Raw genomic sequence first — 19569 nt, forward strand, 5'->3', positions numbered from 1 at the left:
AGTCCCTGTACTCTCTTTACGGCACAGAGGGAGGGAACACCCTTCTTACTTTCTTCCGCACGCCCTCCTGGACGCTGGAGAGCTTGAGGAGCACAGGGGGTAGGAACTTGGAGATAATGTCTTGTAGCTGGTCGTCTGTCTCTGCATGGCCCAGGCGAAGGAACACACGTTCCAGTTGATCTATGAGAGTGTACACATTTAACATTCAGATGAACTCATACGTTTCATTTTCTGAGGAGCTTCAGTCCCAATCCAACAGAAATACACGGAACATGGCCTCAGTTTGAAAGAATAAATCTGGAATTGGTCATTTGACATTAGCTTTCCATTCAAATTAAGCAGAAATACCCTCTGTGTATGTGTGTGTGTGTGCAACCCCATGCAAAACCAGTTTGTACGACCTTCAGCGTCACGCAGAGGAAAGTGATCTGAGAACAGTGAACTATAAACAGACAGTAGCTCATGCGTGTACATGCAGTTTGACTGGTAAGCTCTCATCCTGTCAGCTGCTGTGTTAGTGGAACCATCACCCAGCCCTGCCCTCCTTCTCTTGGCATGGCTCAGCACCCAGCTAGCTGCTTCATCCCCTGACAGACTATCCCACCCATAGCCTCGTTTCTATAACACACAACCGGCTCGTCACTAACAATGACATCCCGAGCCACTGATCCTGAACAGCCGCATCATCCACACGCGTGAATCTACACGTTAAGAGTCTGATTGGTGAGAAAACACACACACAGCCTGCGTGTTAGTTTCATTTTGACCATGACTGGGCAAAGGGCCTCCCTGCGTTAGCCTACTAGCTAGCAGCATAGCTGAGCAGCTAGCTGCCGTTCCTGCCCCTGTTTTTAACTGAACCAAGATTTATCATGAATTCAAAAAATATCCTAAACGTGAGGAGAAAGCCTCCTCTTTCTTCTGTGTATCATAAACAGCCACTAACGCGACATTAAAGCAGATATTGTTCGCCAATAATGCAGAGAGAAACTTACTGAGCTCATCCTGGGCAGCCATGTTTGGATAAAGCCGTCAGCGACCCCCCCAGTTTAGAGAGTGTAACTGCACTCAGCTGGGCCACTCCTCAGTTTCATCATCCTCACATCATGACACAGAAGTTGATCATCTGACATCAGATATACAAACTGTGTATTACAGTTTCTGATCATACATGTGCTAATGTACAAACACTACATGATAATGCACAATATGACCCCTAAACCTAAATCCCTAAATACTAAAATACTCTGTTTTCCTTTTGTAATACATTATATTTACAAACATTGTATGCATATTATTTATAATGACGCATATACAAGTCTATATTTATTGCTAATGTTATATTGTTTTATGTAAATCACAATGTATGAATAAATGTAAGAAAGCATCAAAACAGAAAACATTTGAAGAGTCACGGTTCCGACCAGTTGAAACTGGAGTATCTTTTTGAGAAGGTTCGTCCCTCCACTAAAATCCCAGAGAGATTGCAAGGTGCATTGAGGCTGGTTTGAAGACTCCTGGTGGCCTCATTCAATACTAAGCCACTAAATGTTAAAACTGCTGTACAATGTCATGTATGAAATTCTAAAACCTGTGGTAGCCTTCAGTTGTCATAAAAACTGAAAAGGTGTTTAGTTTGTGCAGTTTGGGCTCCTATAAAACACATGGCGGCCTCAGTTGAGCGGACCCACTCCGGATGTATTTATAATAAAGGGCTCATTTTAGGGTAAAGAAAACAACAGCTTGTAAGATTTAGATAATCACACACTAGTGGAAACATCACAAACGTTACTAATCAACAAAAAACAACACCTTCACTGACAGTATATTAGTATATTTTACTGTAGCACGTTCACATCTGATGATTGCATTGTAATACCAACACTTTGCACATGTGAGTGGCTGGTAAAGGTCCAGTGAAAGGGAATTAGGTGAAAGGGATCTTCTTCTTTGTTTGGTTTATTGGTGTGTCGCAACCAACATCAAGGTGCATGAACGTCATCTACTGTGTCTTCTTCTTCAACTTGCCACCAGAACACACAGCAGCTGCCATTTGCATGCCTATAAATTACATTGAATGCAATTTTGAAAAATAAAGATTTAGTGGATCTAGTGCATAGCTAGATTGAGGCCTGGGCACTGTCGGCTGAGGAGTGAGCTGCATGGCTCTGATTGGAAAACACCCAGATTGCAAATGTGGAGTCTCAGAAACAGTCAATCATGTCCTCATCCATTGCAAGAATAATATTTACCCAAAAGGAGAAAACTATTCAGAGACCAGGGAAGAAACTGATGGACTATCTGCAATATAAACACATACTAATCAAAACGAGCACTGATAAACAGTAGAGGGCAGCAATAAGCCACTGCAGCCTATAGTCAGCCAACCCGATAAGAAGCAGAAGAAGAAGCCGCTCACTGGAGGTGGATGTGGAGCGAATGTCCGTCGACTATCCAACCTCAACTAACTTCACCGCGGTGATTAACAACAACAACAGCAGCACAGTCTCTGTAAATCAAGGTAAATGCTGTTTATCTTCACGGCTACAAGTCGGGATTCACCGGTGAAGACTGGGTTCGGCTCTGCAGCTTAGCTGGATCCCAGATGAGCAGGAACCGGTGACTATTTGGTGCAGATATTAGCCGAGCTACCAGCAGCTAACCCTCGGTGTAACCAGTAGATAACTGGGCACTCTAATGCAACTGGGCATCTGGCATTGTGTTGCTCGTAAATGGCATTTAGTGTAGATTTGTAACCAGCAACATGTGCGTGTCAGTTATGCAGCAGACTCGTTCATGTGGGCCACCCAGAGGCACACGGCTACGGGCCCGTCTGCAGCCACCTTGCGAGGGACATTTAAACCCCGTCGACTCCCTCAGTAAGAAGTTGGCTAATGCTGTAAGCTAGGTTAGCTTCCCAGTTAGCCACGCTTTCCCCATTCCCCTCTGGTGTCTCCAAACGCTGTTGAACCACAGTCCCGTGAACACACATCACACCAAGGAGTGACCAGTGTGGTTAACATGTAAACACAGGCTAGCTAGCCAGCCGAGCTTCCTGTTCAGCCATTGCCAGGCATCATAACAAAACGTAGGCTAGTGGGCTAGGTAGCTGGCAGACAACAAAGCTCAGCCCGGATACAGCAACTCATGAACTATTTAAAGGGAAGCTATCACACCACCGAGCTGTATTATCCCACAGCTGTAGCAGGTGTTTGTATTATTATCATTAAATATACAAAATATGCCCCTTGAAGGAGATCCACGTGTTGAAATAGGTGTTTTAATACACACTGCCATAAACAAAGAGTGTAAACACATTGGGTCAACACTGAGGCTGATTGTATATATTTATTATCTCGTAAAAACTTGTGTGAGCTTTCGATGTGTATGTTACATAATCGGGTCGTGCGTCACCGTGGTGGTGTTTTTAAGGGAAGTAAGAGAGACTGGGTTTGAAAAATCACAACATCGGCTTCGCTCCGGGGCAACGTGATCCTTTGTTTGGATGCGCGGAGTTGGGAGTGGGATGGGATGGGACCCAAATCTGAGTGGACTCGTTGGCATCCGCGAAGCATCAAATCCACAAGCGAGTCTCTACTTCCATCTAGTGGTGAACTCGCCTCCAACACACAGGGCAGCTGCCATCTACACGCCTCTCAATCACAGTTGATGACACAGTTAGTTTTATTCTTTTTACGGTGTTAGAGAGAGAGAACACAAACAAATTCCAAATATAAGTGACTTTGACATTTGTAAGAAATGACATTAAACTTGACTTAGAATCTGACGGTCAAATTTAACAGACATTAATTGGAAAACACCAAATAGGTGACTAGTTTGCAAAAAACAATCAATGCAAAAAAGGTAGAGAATAATCGGAACTATACAAATATTGTGTATAAATGAACACACTAGATACATTTATAACCATCAAATTTTAGTTCGCATGAAGAATTATAAAAATATACAAGTACATTTTTTAGAAACTTGAAACAATGTCTTTGTGTGCCTGATTCACAATATCTACTCTAGACTTGATAATATTTTGCTTTTAAAGCAGACCAATGGATTCTCTGGTTTTTACCTCCACCAAGGATGTTGTCTGAATTTGTTTGTCTATTGGACCACTGAACTGATTACCACACAAACTTGGTGGAAGGATGCAGGAAATAATAAATAAAAAATCTTCCATGTTTAAGGGACTTATAATCATGAGTGTGTAAAATGTAAAGAAAAATCTGGATCTCCTGATTTAGATGTGTTTTCATAAGGAGACTGGTGGACCTTTTGTGGAGTTATAAACTCTACTGTCTTCCATTCTAGTTTTAAAATTTTGAAGATTTTAAAATTTCTGTGTTCTTGGCCATCATCTGTCTTTCCAGAATAAACTGTATTTCTATTAATCAAGCATTGATTTGGGCAGGTCCATCTGGTGAGGCGGCAGGATGGCGGGGGCAGAGGTGTTCACCCCTGCAAACCCCACCTGCAAGATAATGACCTTCAGGCCCACCATGGAGGAGTTCCGGGACTTCAATCAGTACCTGGTTTACATGGAGTCTCAGGGTGCACACCGCGCAGGCCTGGCTAAAGTAGGCAACATCTTCAGTCTCAACTGTAATAAAGTTTCAATCACACTGAAAATATTGATGTTGATGTGTAAAGTTTAAGAACCATGTAATAGACTTTATGTCCACAAGGCTGTTGTGCCAAAACAACCTCTTGCAGGCCTTTGACGACGGTTGTAAAGTGTCATTATGCATCGTTATCTGAAGGCAGCTATATTCAGTCAGAAGAAAGAAAGACATGAAGAGAAACAGAGAGAGACACATTCAGGCATATAATGTGATATCTAAATAATAAACTAGATCCCCTATTGGACATTGTGGGTTAACTACTGTGGAGTTGATTCCTAAGGATGACGTGCTGATTTGGATGATGTATTTGTACAAGATGACTCTGCTCCTGTTTATTTTCAACAAGAAACCGTAACTTCTCTCTGTTTCCTCAGGTGATTCCTCCCAAAGGCTGGAAGCCCCGTCGTACATATGACGACATCGATGATCTGATGATAGATGCTCCCATCCAGCAGATGGTGGCTGGCCAGTCGGGGCTCTTCACTCAGTACAACATCCAAAAGAAGCCTCTCAGTGTGCAGGAGTTTAGGCGGTTGGCTAACAGTGACATGTGAGTAATATGGAGGACATTTAAACTGCAGTTTGTACTGTTTTTAGAGGGAGGGAAAGCTCACATAAGAGCATTAAAATATATTAAAAGGTTAAAGTTGTGCTTCCAATGTAGTTCATGGGGTAACTTACATTATTTGTGGTATAGTCCAAAATTTGTCGTCGAATTTAAAAAAAAAAAAAAAAAAAAAAAAAAAAAATTCTAGAAGAGAACCTGTTAAAGTGTATTATTTGCTAAGAAGGTTTTCAGTGTACAAGAATAAACATTCCCTACGTCTACAGTACCAAATGTAAATCGTTTCTCCTCCACAGGTACTGTACACCTCGCTACCTGAATTATGAAGATCTTGAGAGGAAATATTGGAAGAATCTCACTTTTGTCTCGCCCATATATGGAGCTGATGTCAGCGGCAGCCTCTACGATGAGGTAAATTACTTTCTTTCTTCTATTTTTCCCCTATTTATACACATGTTGGTTTATCTGTCACTTGTGATCAGCGTCCTTAGTTTCACTTTCACTGATTACTTTATAGATTCAGTTTTCTTTATTTGGTTCTGCCTTTAAGAAAAGTCATAGTGTAAATCACTGTAGTGGCCTGTAAATATACTTAATAAATAATTATTTTGCCAGAGTTTTGCTAGTTTGGCTTCAGGTTGGATTTTTTCAAAGAATGTAGAGCAACAAACAGAGTACACCAACTTGGAACCAATTCCTATGTGTACAACAAAATGCATCAGAATACATTAAATTATGGATAGAATGGGGGAAATAGTGCGCTACCATGTGAGCTAGTTGGCGCCCTGCATATAGAGGCTTGAGTCCTCCCACACTGCCGGTCTTACCCATTCCAAACTTGAACTATATTGTCATTAACACGTGAAAGTTCCAAATATCTTTAAAAAAACAATACATTAAATAATCATAAAGATTTTACCCGTGTGACTTTGGTCGGGACTTTAAAGTCTGTTCTGATAGATGATACAGGCTCAGAGTGCACACTGTGATCAGTGTACTGCTTCAACAAAATTGTCTTTAATTTGATAGTGTATTTGTTGTAATAAATTAGAGTCAGTGCCTGTGTTGTTGCTGGAATGTTGGATAACCTTTCATCATCCTTAAACCTAATAAGATAGTGGACGTTTTACCACCCAGTGCAACTATTTTCAGCAGCAGGACTTTAGAGGCATTTGTCACTTTAATAGAAGCAAAGTGACCTTATTGTGTTGTTGTGGTGTTGCTGCTCTCTTTCAGTGTGGATGCTATTAAGTAAAACTACAGTTTTTTCCCCCTGCCTCACATTTCCACTGCATACAGATCTGCTTGTCAGGTTGTCAGTATTTTTAAAGGAGAGCAACAGGGCTAATGTGACCACGGCCAACCTGAAGAGCAACGAGTCACATTTTGTATAAAGGATACTGATTGAATTAAAAACTACCATATGTACCCTTATCTCTCTAATGCCTGATTTCCCAGGATGTCGAAGAGTGGAACGTCGGCCACTTGAACTCCGTCCTGGATGTGATCGAGGAGGACTCTGGCGTGTCCATCCAGGGGGTTAACACTCCATACCTGTACTTCGGCATGTGGAAGACGACGTTCTCCTGGCACACTGAGGATATGGACCTGTACAGCATCAACTACCTCCACTTTGGCGAGCCCAAGTCCTGGTGAGTATGGGACGGGGATTTAGCCACATCGAATTAGCACATGAAGAAGCAACACAATCCAATTCAGCACTACTTATTAGCCTGAATTATCATCTTGTTGAATCAACAACACATCACTGGACTTACAGCAGCATTCAAGAGTGCAATTATAATGTAGCCTCAGATCTACAGAACTCGTTGGGCCTCACCTCTAGGATAACGTGCGCTTACCTTTTGGTGTAATATCTTTTTCCCTTCAACTTGTCTAACCATCTGTATTTCTAAGGCGCCTGTACTCTTTGTAATGTGTCCTTCATAAATGCATGTCCATATTTGTGTCAGGGCTGCCATCTTTAGTACTGTTAGAATTTTCATGATTAAAGGCGATTTAATTAAACAAAAAATGTATAGGTTTCATTTGATTAACCTTGCATATCACTAGCACATGGCCCTTCTTACTCGTGTGCACACTTAAGCTCAGGCCACATGCAGTGGTTATGCTTTGGAGAGTTTAAATACTGGTGAGAATAAAATAAGGCACAACATAAATAGCACAGGGGACTTGATTGCTTGTCGAGGGACAGAATGTGTGTGGAGCTGTGTTATTCTCCCAAGCGTGTAAACATATGGTGTGATTTCTTGGGAGCTATCATTCCTGTCTGCACAGTGGAGCAAGGCGAAATTGAACCGGGCTTTTTGTGAGAACATAAATGTCCGAGTTAGATAGTCTGAGTATTTTTCGGAAAACTTTTCCTGCCAGCTTTTGAGTGAGCCCACGTTATAAAACGGCTGGAGAATATCCGGAGAATTAAAAGTAGCCGTATTAGTGACGTTTCTAACACAGGAGGGATGTGAAACTGAAAGAATACCAATATCTCAGGATAAAAAAGAGGAGCTAAACACGTAGAACAAGCTGACCATAGATGTCACCTTGGATAGACAACAACATTTTAGAGCTTTTAATGATAAGGGCCTATATGCCAAAAGCCAGTGGGATTTCTGCAGTGGAATTTATACGTCATCTCCTGCATGCTCTACTCAACCACTACCACTCATCCGTATGTTCCAAACAATTTCCTGTTGTGAACGAGTCTGACTCAAATAGTCTCCTCCTGCATTCTTTATGTATGAAAGACCAACTCCTGTTTGGTCTGAAATTTGTTGAAATCTCATAGAAAATGCCTTATAAACCATGCTACAGGCCAGAATATGCATTGCATGGTGTGTTTGGTGTTTCGTTGAAGAGCTTATGTTGTTTAATAGGAGTGGAGCTGGTTCATTGGGAGGTTCACGATATGATGATAATGTGGAACAAGAGGTGAAGAATGCAAGTTGATTAAAAATAGTTTCCTGTCTATGTCTTTGTAAGCTTGGTTTGCGCCATTTCTTTCTCTATCTTGCCCTGGAGGGAGTTTTGCTCATTAGAGCAGTGAGCCTAGCATCCCCACAGGGATCAGTGTCACAGCCAGACAGTGACACATGCACACACACACACACACACACACACACACACTAAGATTAGCCTAGTGTGCCAAGTACCCCCACACATGCTTACCTTTATCATCTTGCGCACACACCTACACACCGATGTACACTCTTTCATCTTCCTGGTATTTTGACATTTTGTCCCTGGAGGGGAGCAGCTTAAAAATGCACCTCTCTCCCATCCCCACAATCCCCCTCTCCCCTCCAACTTCCCATGTCACCTCTACCTGAGGTGGCATCCTCCTCTCACCCGGTCTCTCGCTGCACTGTTAAGCTGACAGTTGAAATGACGATAGAAATGCCACAGACCTGAGGGCGGATGGTGCTAGTCAAATAGAATGCCTAGTCGAACCTTGGGGGAATCCGGTCACGCTCTCTGGGTTTCTCGCTGGAAACTTTGGGAGTAGTTTAAATTCAGATTGCATCAGTGGAGAAATTGTGATTCTCATCCCTCAACAGCAGCTGCTGTGCACTGGCTAGTTTATCCCCATCAGAGGATAAAGTAGACTTTTACTTACAAAACTTCTAGAGATTTTCAGGAATGTAGATATATAAAATAGATATACAGATATGTGGAATTAAAAAAAATGTCAGCAATTTTTCTCTGCATTGTAATGTGTTTGTCCGTCTTCTTGCAAATATTCCTTCATCCACCACTTGATGGCAGTATTGAAATTGTAAAGCTTCTTCTTGGAATCTTGTCTGCACCTTGTGCTACACTGTAGACATAATGGACGATAAATGTCCAGAATTTCACCTACACAATGGAAAACAAATAATCCTGTGTGCTCTCTGCGTTTTCTCTAACAGGTATGCCATCCCCCCGGAGCACGGAAAGAGACTGGAGCGTCTGGCTACAGGTAAAAGGATCGTTTATATTCTGTTTCAATCCTCCACATAAATGGAGATTAGGGGGAGGCAATTAAATAATTATTAAATAAGCATTGCAGCCGACAGAAGCAGGTCTGCATCGAGCAACAAGGTACAGCACATAAATTAAATCAGCAGTGAGAGGGCACGGGAGGTAACAGCGAAGCTGAAGATGCAGCATACTAATGTGGTGTGACTGCAAACATGCAAAAAACAATGCTAGAGGTGTAAACTGTACAAATACTTATGGAAAATCCATACTGAATATATTAAATAAATAAAAAAAAAAGGCTTTCAATGCAGATAACTACACTGGAGAAGTATTTCAATAGATCTGCCTGGTTGTTACAGACAAACATCCAGTTAACAAAAACCCTTCTCTAGATTATTTATCAGGTAAAATACTACTATGCTTACTGGTAACATATTAAGTTTAAAATTGGCAGAATTTTTCTAAGTATCATTGTAAATTGAATGTTACATTTTTTTTGTCTTGTCAAGCAAAACCAGCAATCTAAATACATAGTTTTTAATGGTGTCTTTGTGCATTTTTCTGTCAGGTTTCTTTCCTAACAGCTTCAAGGGATGTGAGGCATTTCTTCGTCACAAGATGACTCTAATCTCCCCTTCCATACTGAAGAAGTATGGCATTCCCTTTGATAAGGTACTGCTCCTCTTCTTACCGTTTACACTCCCTTTTGTTTCATAACATAATGAAAATGGCTCATCCTGTCATAAAATTATCAGTGCTTGTTTTGATTGATGCAAAAAATGTGCTGCTGCTTCCTTTAATTATAGTACTTCATTTGTAATTCTTTTTTAATGAGGTTCTGTATATTGTCGCTCATCCTGCCTTGCGTCTTCTTCCCTCCTCCTTCCCGAACACAAACCATTAGATAACTCAGGAAGCTGGAGAGTTCATGATCACCTTCCCTTATGGCTACCATGCTGGTTTCAATCATGGATTCAACTGTGCAGAGTCCACTAACTTTGCCTCTCTGCGCTGGATAGACTACGGAAAGGTTGCCACACAGGTAGCGTCCAATTTCTATTATTCTAATAACATTTTTTTTTTTCTTACTATTGTGTGCTTCCTGTCATTGATTAAAGATGTCAGATTTCTATACAGATAATTTCAGCTTCAGGTGTACATTCTACAACAGTCTAAAGAAGATATAATATTTGTCGTCCTCTTTCCCTCCTCCAGTGCACATGTAGCAAAGATATGGTCAAGATATCAATGGAGCCCTTTGTGAAGCGCTTTCAGCCCGACAGGTATGCCAACTGGATGGTGGGCAAAGACTCTGCACCGCTTGATCACACGCATCCCACTCCGGGTACAACACCAGAGCTGCAGAGCTGGTTACAGAGGCGCCGCAAGAACAAACCTGCTAATAAAGGGTAATGGTATTATACTCACTAATTGTGCAGATTGTGATATTTCAGTTTTAATCAGGAGTTGGCGTGGTTACGTTTGAATATTTTATCATATAAAGATTATACATTTTATGTAACATTTGAAGGGCCCAATGCCGTTGGTGCATTGACCTCATGTTTATGACTATAAATGTTTGGCAGCTTAAAATTATTCCACTCTTACTTTAATTTGGCTGTTTTCCAAGATTTACAGTTTCAATTGTCTTTTATTCCTCTCCCTTCTTACAATAGCATCCACTCTCGTATGCGCTCCAAGCGCCTCAGAACCACAGAGGAGCCCGTTGGCCTGGATGACAGCTCAACTCTCAGCTGCTGCAGCAGCAGCAAAAGGAAAGGTCTGGGTGGGCCGCCTGCGTCCAAAGTGCGCAAGTCTGTAGCAGGAACAAACTGCAGGGAAGAAGAGAAAGGGAAGAAAAAAGAAGCCGAGTTGAAGCACAACCAGAATCCGATCTCTGCTCAGCTTCCTGGTAAGAGATTGACTGATGGCACTAGGTGTGTGTGTGTGTTTCATCAAGACTTAGTGCCTGTCCTGTTTTCTTATTCTGTATTTCTGAAAGTTCTCTCAAATGAGATTTATCAAAAATATTTCCAATGTTTCACTTGATGATGGATTTCAAATGTGGTCCACTCCCTTTGTCCTCAACAGATCCCTGCAGACAGATGTGTGTGGTCAAGGTAAATCGTGTAGAGAGTAATATTTTTGGAATTTCCAACAAGGAACCATCCCGTAACTCTCACTGCGGTCCATTTCCCCCCCCTGCTTCACCAGTAAAGAGTGACTTAAAGGCAGAGATGGTCAATTGTATTGACCCTCAACACCTCTCAGGGTCAGGGGTCCCAGGCAGGACTCCTGAAGGACTCAGACAATGTTCTGAGGCTACACAGATGCATCCCAGAATTAATGAACCACGGTGTTACTCTGCTGAACCACAAGACCTCTCAACTTCTCAGGACAGCTCTGTCAGGGTCCCTCCCCTGGAGGCCCACACACTTAGCTCATCCTCCCACACTACAGGAACCTCTCCTAAGACTGACACAAACCCTTGTCCCCCTGACTGTGGAGCTCAGACAGCGAGTTCCTCCTGTAGTGAAGACACTTTAAACCCAACACCAAACACTGACAGCAGCATGGACACAGGTACTGAGAATCACACCAACAACACTGCTAAAGCAGAGAAAATAGACAAAGTTGTTGATCCAAAACATATCAATACACACTCCAGAACAGAAGCACTTTATGATCTCAAAGCTGAGCCAGTAGAGGGGGATAGCTACACATCATGTAGCCGCGTCTCTCCTGCTGGACACATTTGCAATTTAGAAAAACAGAACACTGAGGACATTATTTTCCCTCCTATGCTACTGAGGAATGCAGGAGTTATGCCAAAACTCAGCCTTGAGCAGGCAGATAAGACTGGAATATGCCCTACGCCGCCTGTGCTGACCCAGGAGATGCCCTCGCTCACCCCGGCTGACGATGTGCTGACTCCAGCCCCAAAATCTACTCTGTGCAGTTACCAGGCTGCACCTGTGCTTCAGCGGGAGACGCCAACTGGCACTTTGTCCTTGCCTGGAGCCAAACGGGAAAAGAAAGAAATGGAGTTAATGACATCAAAAGATTCTGTTACCTTAGAACATGCCGACAACTGGCATGTAGATTCTCAGTATAATTGCGAAGTGGCAGCAGCATCGCGTTTGGAGGGAAACGCGGCTCGTTTAACTGCCAATGCTGTGCACAAAATAACATCTGGTGGTGCCCACGAAATGCTCAAAAGGCCAGACATTACTGCAGAGAAGGATCACACAAAGCTGGAAAATCGTACTCCTTTGCAGATTGAGGCTGCTCCAGACAGGCTAGTACAGAGTGATGCGCCTCAAACAGAGCAGAAATCTAACTTGTCAGAGTTAACAAGTGAAGATATCTCCAAAGATCCAGCTCAGAGAGACGGCACGTTATGTCTGAGCAGTGCTGGCTCTCTTTTCACAGGTACATCAAACAATAATCCCCCTGCACCTTCCCTTCCGTTATGTTCTCAAAGGGACAGCCACTCGGAATTACAACTGAACCACCACACGACATACTCGTCTTCACATTGTTCTTCCCATAACCCATACCTGGAGCCCAAACCGTTCTCCAGCAGCATCTGGAAAAACTTCAATTCCCAGAGTCCTGCAGTACTTATCCAGAGTCTGCAGTCAGAACTTCCCTCTGACTTCACCCACGACCCGCTAACTTACACCATGTGGACTGAACCTCAGTGCAAAGAAGTCACAGACCTGGAGGACCCTGACCAAGAGTCAGAAAGCCAGGAAGAAGAAGGCGGGCCTCTCACCTGGGCCCAGCTCGAGCCCACCTCTCTAGTTTCAGTGAGTGCGGTAGAGCCCCTTGGGCTTTGTGGAGAGTATGACCTCCACTTAGGGGAAGTGGATGGGGCCGAAGCCCTCTCCCTGTGCAGGGAGCTGGGGAGACAAAGGGGGGAAGAGGGGAGCCTACACTCAGATGCTGCTATTCTACCTCTGGAGATGGGAGGGGGAGAACAGGATATGGTGTCTGATATGGAAGAAGGGGGATCTGATGGCGAAGAGGTGGCCCAGCAAAATGGTTTCAAAGAAGAGAGCAGTAGTGACTCATCTGATGAGGAGGAGGAGGAGGAAGAAGAAGAAGAAGAAGAAGAGGAAGAAGAAGAGGAAAATGATACAATTAACTATGAGTGTGATGAATCAGGCCTGGAACCTGGGGAAGTTTGTTCTGTGAGTGTTTCCTTATTGTCTTTTTCATTTGCAATTATATCATTTTTTCTTTTTCTCCTGCTTACATATACAAATGCAGCCACCGATTATTTCCCCCTTATTGCTTTCCATGCTAGTACCCTGCTCTGTCAGTGAAGAGGACCACTAAGAGCTGGCGCCACCCACTCAGGAAACCGACCGCAAGGGCCGTCCCCACTGCTGTCAAACAACAGCAGGGCACCAGTGATGATGGTGGGCATGCATACACACGCACACACACACACATACACACATTGACAAAAGCAGCTGCTACAAGTCAAGATTAATGCTCATTCCACTGGCCCTGTTCAGACCTCGTATTAACATCTGTCTCATAAGTGCACATGTCTGACTACAGGTGTGAACGCACCCAGAATGCATTGCACACTCACATTCAGACGGCCCTTCAATGTTACGAAATACATTCATGGGCTGTCTAGTCAGCTCACTCACTACCGTTTTTTTAATCAAATACATTATTAATTTTCTCAATGCTTTGCATTCTTTGATTAATTTGTTCCAGCAAACCACACATTGGCAGCCATGCAGGATTTATTTCATTCTATTTCTAAAGGAACAATTTAGATTATATTGTAGAGCTGTGTGCTGCACGTTGATTTGCTGAGCTTCTCCATGCCCCGCTCGTTCTATCGGTCTCTCTCTCTCAGTCAAACACCCACATACACACTGACCACACGTCTGTCGTAGTTGGGCTGGCTAACAAGTCACAACAAAGCCCTGATCTTTGCAATCAGACATGATGAAGCCTACACGTTATTTGCATATAGAGCAGTTGAGTGAGATCCGTTCAGACGCATGAGAAAACACATTCTTACACAAAGTGTGACCTGATGAACTGATCAGTGACGTTCCCATTTGTGGTTGATGCTGCATAGTGGTGCCACTATTTCCAGAAATCCTGTCTTTTGTCTTCTGTTGGCTGCATTGCAGTGAACCATAATACAGTCACACAACGTTTTTTGTAGAACAGTTGTTAGTGTAGACAAAACCTCTATTTTCAATATTATCATAATCCAAATCTTTGTTGAAAGAGTAGTGTTGCGAGCTTGAAAATATTGCTAGAAAAAATTGCAGTTGTGCTGCAGACACAAAAAAAAGTTATAAATAGGAAGTAATGTCAGTTAACATTTGTGTTCTCCCACTGTATAGCTTTTATAGCCATCCAGCCATTCCACTGTGCGGTCCCCAATTCCCCTTCTCATTTTTCACATTTTATGTCCCCCCCCCCCCCCCCCAAATTATTCTTCTGACGTCAATGTGCACATAAACCCACAGATATAACTCTCAGGCCTACCACAGTATAATGACCTGGTGATAGATACTCTATTTGTTTTCATGGTTTTAACAGGATGGAGAGGAGGCGGCTCCATTAACAACAAATAATGCACATATACACGCAGAGTCATACTCCTCATCTCTATGGTTGTGAAAAAGGATGAATAATTCAGCAACCATTTAACTTGTTTATCCCTAAGGAAGAAATGACCATGAAATGACCGTGGCTATTTTATGACGATAAGAGCTCTTAATCATTTTGTGCAGTTTGATAAAAAGACAGGCTCCTATTCATTGACATTTTTTCAGTTCACTAGAGGAAATTGTCACTCCGCTGGATGGATTAGGTCTGACTTAGAGAATGATGCATGCTGTGGTTTTGACATTCAGGTAACACGATTCTTTCAGATTCAAAATAGGCTTAATTAACAAACTACCAGGCAAAGGAGATTTGCACTTGGTGTGGCATGACTCATCGCCTGGGTCGGACAGATAAGTGATTACAAGGTTGTGAGGCTTTAGTTTTTCTCCACGTAGAGCCCCCTGAATCGAGCCTGGCAGAGGATGATGAGGAGGAGGAGGAGGAGGAGCAGGAAATGGAAGCGTGGGCAAAGCCCCTCATCTACCTGTGGCAGAACAGGAAGAGCTGCTTCACGGCAGAGAGGGAGTACAACGCTCATGCAGCCACCATGCAGCCGCACTGCGCTGTGTGCACACTCTTCATGCCATATTATCAGGTAAAGGGGAGTTCAACACAAATATATGAATAATGTCTTTTGCTGGATGTTTGTATCTAATTTAGCATTCACAAAATTTAGGTATACATTTTTGTTTTTTTAACACTGATAAACCTGATTCTCCCATTGTCAGCAGAGGAGTTTGCCTCTGTTTTTCCTCTGATGTTTGACATCATGAATGCACCCTCACCTTGCTGTCTTGCCAACTTAGGGCCTTTTGTGTGGGTGTCACGTTTTCATCGCTGGTGATAAAAATCCATGTCCACAGCAGATTTCTTGGGCCGTGGCGTGAATTCCGATTGTAACCGTTCCAATTGCAGACAAAATCCAGATGTTAGTGGGTTTTTACTATTGTAAAATCGGCTTAACATGCAGTACAGTTCCTTTTTAGGGCAGTTGTACTGTAAACTGGCCTTCATACAAATACACAGTCAAGCATAAGCATTACCTTTTAACTACAACTGTATTTGTCTCAGAGCTGACGATGGAGACAACAATAGGAGCAGATCACTCCTCTTTCATCCCTGAAGTCACACTTGCACCAGTATTTTTTTCTCTAGGGGAGATGGGGTGATTTCAATTTAACCTATACCTGTCAGTGATTCTAATCCTGTCTGGTGCATATATCAGTGATTTTCTTTTTTTCAACCCTCCCCCTCCCACCCCTAGTTATAGTTCCTGCCCCAAATGCATAACTCTTTACAATGAACTGGTACGGCCTTTCATTTCCGTCTTCAGAGAGTTACTTTTGCGTTTAGAGGTTTAACTCTTGCGTTGTTATACAGAGAATTGCATTTACTCTTGCAGGGTTTCATCAGTTCCACACAGTGTTACTAGTGAAACAGAAAGACTAATAGAATATCTACACATTCTCGATATGTCTTTCTGTATTTGTCTCACACATCTTGAGAACCGTTCATCTCGTTGTCCTCAAACTTGCCAGGTGTATTGTTAAGGCCCGAGGAAGTGCAGTGTCAAATTTGGTGTGATTTGGACACAGTTCAGGGTTCTGTATACTTAGTCGAGCGTCAGCGAACTTTGAATTAAAAGTTGAGAAGCTGTTTATGCAGTGGTTTTTATTTGCCGTTTCTCAATGACTGCAGGTCACTTTAATGGTTTTAGAAAAGAAAACTGCAACCAGCATCATCACAGGTCAAGCTAACAGCTCAGTCCATACAGGCAGGTTAAGAACTGTACTAGTCACTTATGTCGTACATTCAATTAGGAAGGAAGAAGTAAAGGATCTATAATGTGATGTTACAGATGGTCCTTTGTGTATCACTGAACCAGTTATAAGTGCAGTGGGCTGCATGTACTTGTTCCCTTCTATTTTTATGTGTCCACATGTTTATATTGTGCGTTTACTTATTTATTACTTTTTTGTACTGATGTTTCCTTGTCTTTCTGTCCCGTCTGCGGGTGTAACGCGGCCAATTTCCCCCGTTGTGGGAGTAATAAATTGTTATTTTTTCTTATTACGAAAGCACCTCTAAATAATGCTGAAGTTAGAAATAATAGTCCTGTCGTGATGAAGGTTACAGGGTTTCTCTCCAACCAATTTCCCACTGGCTAATATAATGTCCAGGTGAACAAGTTGTATGAAGAGGGAGGAAATATTTTATTACCCCGACTCCCTGTGTACCACTAACACGGTCTTACAAAGTGTATGACATCACCTCTTCTTTTTCTTCCACAGCCTGAAGACAAAGCAGAGGATAAAAGTCCTGCCGCTGCTACGGAAACGTCCGCATCTTCCTCTCCGATGGAGGGCCCCACGCATCCCTGCAGAGGTCTGAGGAGGACCAAGCCCCTCGTCCCTGAGATCTGCTTCTCTTTCCGGGAGCAGAACTGTCCCCCAACTCCCACCAACCCACTGCTGCAGGAGGACGGCACCTCCCCTCTGCTCTACTGCCAGGGCTGTTGCCTTCAAGTACACGCAAGTATGTGTCCACAGGGAAAGAGAAGTTTGTGTCCACATGTGAATGATGGAGAACGTGAGATGTGTAGTTTGTCAATCGCCATATACCAGCCGCCTCACACACTCGCATTATTTATTTTCTACATGTTTTTCTCTCTAATGTGTTTGCGAGAGGGTCAGTGGGTTTAAGTCCACTGACTCACTCCATCTCAATGTTCCACTTCCCTCTCTGTTTCCCTTTCTCTCCCCCCTCCTCTCTGTGGTTTGGAGTATTTGATTTCCCTCGTCAGCCGAATGAGGGTGAATCCTGTTTCTACCACACATACTTCCTGTCCAAAAACCCCAAGCCAGTGCAACAAGGCTCACACACACACACACACACACACACTTAACAACCCTGGAGGTTTTATTTCCACAGGGCGCACAGATGCTGATTGTTGTACATTATCACAATCCTTCATACACACACTTTCTCATGCATACACACAGGTTGCCTGTATATTAAGCCTTCAGCCAGTATTCTTAGTTAGTTTTTAAAGTTTTAAAGACTCTTTCTTGAATCCATGGCCTTGATAAAACATTGGTTCTCCCCTTAGCAAGTTTCTTGAGACTAGTTCTGAAACCCCCTTTTGGTGGTCTCTACTGAAGATGGGGGTCTTATGGTTAAGTTAAGTATGGACTGCATGAGCGCTTAACTGTTGTACCCTGTGTGTACTACACATGTACTGACATGCTTTGTGTGACTGTGTGGAGGTACAGTTTGGGTGGGTGGGAGAAGGAGACGAAGTGAATGTCATTCAACACTGATGGAAAAAGCCACAAGTGTGGTTTTGAGAATTGAGACCCAGAAATAAGTGCGAGTTGATAGAACTTTCCCTAAGTTCTGTTATCTGAGCTCGGGGAAAGGAAAGAGAGGTGAGCTGGGATTTTATGTTTGGTTGTTTTGATGGATTGTCGAGGAAAAGAAAAGAGACATACTCCCATATACAAAGTTGTTTCTGACGAATACGACTCTTACCAGGGGATTTTAACCAGCTGCCGGCTTTAAAAAGAATCATATTCTTCTGAGTTTCACGTTTGAAATGTTTTCCTTGAGACCCTACCACAACTTGTTTTCTCTATAAACCATTTATACCACGACAAGGAAACAGACAAAAAAAAGAAACAAAAGTGCAGTATTTACACAAAATGGCTGGAGGTTTCTACTTTATGCTCAGCAGCCATATCGTATTGTGCAGCTTGCACAATAAGAGTCTGAAACTAAACTCTCATGCCATTGCAAGTCTGTCATTGCTGCTTGTGCTTTGATATGAAGAGGAAGATGCAAAGATGTACACCAGCTCTTCTCTTGTCTGTATTTCTACCTTAACCACATCAACATAAAGATCCGTGTTTCCACTTAGTCTGCAATACTGTGCATTTTAGCATGGAACAATATCCCTGTTTTTACCAAGAATCTCTGGAAACGATGTGGTTATGGTGTTTTATTGTTGTTTTTAACTGATGTAGACTTCACATTATGTTTAAGTCAAGCATTTTTGCATTATAATTCAAAATTCCCTTAATGTTCACGTATTAATTTCCTCCATTTCTAGGCTGCTATGGTGTCGCCGCAGATGTCATCAGCGAGCAGTGGTCGTGTGATCGTTGCACAGAAGGAAGCTTGGCAGCGGTAAGACAGTCCCCCCCCCCCCATATGATGACCCTTTTCCTGCCTTCCTAATGCTACAATTGCTTCCTAGAAGTAGTGTAATTATATGCATATTACATATTAATCCAAGGCTATTGAAAAAACAATTACTGGTTAAACCTCATTGACTCCAAACTGTCTTTATCTTATGTCAAGAGATGTTACTGCTGCTAATATTTATCTAACTGAAGACCACATTTTTTGGTCTCACTCATTTTCTCATAAAGCAGATGCATCCGGTGCTATCTGCTGTTACTTTGTGGTATCGTCACTTCTCTATTGCACGCGTATCCTATGTAGTGGTTCACTTAAGCATGTGTAAGGATGTTACTGATATGGCTGTCTTGATTCTGTTTGCTTCCTCAGGAGTGCTGTCTATGTAACCTCAGAGGTGGAGCTCTGAAGAAAACCCAAATCGACAAGTGAGACCAGCTTTTGTTCTGTGATTAGCTCTGCATACTCATCTCCGATCTCCAGAGCGCAGACAAATGAACTGTCTGTGGGTCTTAATCATTCTAATGTATTAATTTGTTTGTT

The 19569-nt window shown here is 42.7% G+C and overlaps 2 protein-coding genes across 3 annotated transcripts in view; one reads left to right on the forward strand and one right to left on the reverse strand.

Moving 5' to 3' along the window:
- Window positions 1–1078, reverse strand: part of ecpas (Ecm29 proteasome adaptor and scaffold) — a 15036-nt gene extending 13958 nt beyond the window's left edge. The window contains 2 exon segments of the mRNA XM_062387787.1: window positions 41–180; window positions 996–1078. Coding sequence (XP_062243771.1) covers window positions 41–180; window positions 996–1017 — 162 coding nt within the window. The 5' untranslated portion in view covers window positions 1018–1078.
- Window positions 1079–2408: 1330 nt separating this feature from the next.
- Window positions 2409–19569, forward strand: part of kdm4c (lysine (K)-specific demethylase 4C) — a 30753-nt gene continuing 13592 nt past the window's right edge. For both annotated transcript variants that reach the window (XM_062387788.1, XM_062387789.1), the window contains exons 1-16: window positions 2409–2521; window positions 4424–4589; window positions 5009–5184; window positions 5496–5610; window positions 6658–6851; window positions 9126–9175; window positions 9746–9849; window positions 10082–10219; window positions 10393–10586; window positions 10854–11089; window positions 11269–13373; window positions 13490–13604; window positions 15225–15424; window positions 17121–17364; window positions 18938–19014; window positions 19399–19454. In XM_062387788.1, the coding sequence (XP_062243772.1) occupies window positions 4446–4589; window positions 5009–5184; window positions 5496–5610; window positions 6658–6851; window positions 9126–9175; window positions 9746–9849; window positions 10082–10219; window positions 10393–10586; window positions 10854–11089; window positions 11269–13373; window positions 13490–13604; window positions 15225–15424; window positions 17121–17364; window positions 18938–19014; window positions 19399–19454 (4148 nt within the window). In that variant the 5' untranslated portion in view covers window positions 2409–2521; window positions 4424–4445. The remainder of the gene's footprint in view (window positions 2522–4423; window positions 4590–5008; window positions 5185–5495; window positions 5611–6657; window positions 6852–9125; window positions 9176–9745; window positions 9850–10081; window positions 10220–10392; window positions 10587–10853; window positions 11090–11268; window positions 13374–13489; window positions 13605–15224; window positions 15425–17120; window positions 17365–18937; window positions 19015–19398; window positions 19455–19569) is intronic.

The sequence above is a fragment of the Platichthys flesus genome, chromosome 5 (genome assembly GCF_949316205.1).
Source record: "Platichthys flesus chromosome 5, fPlaFle2.1, whole genome shotgun sequence".
Lineage (NCBI taxonomy): Eukaryota > Metazoa > Chordata > Actinopteri > Pleuronectiformes > Pleuronectidae > Platichthys > Platichthys flesus.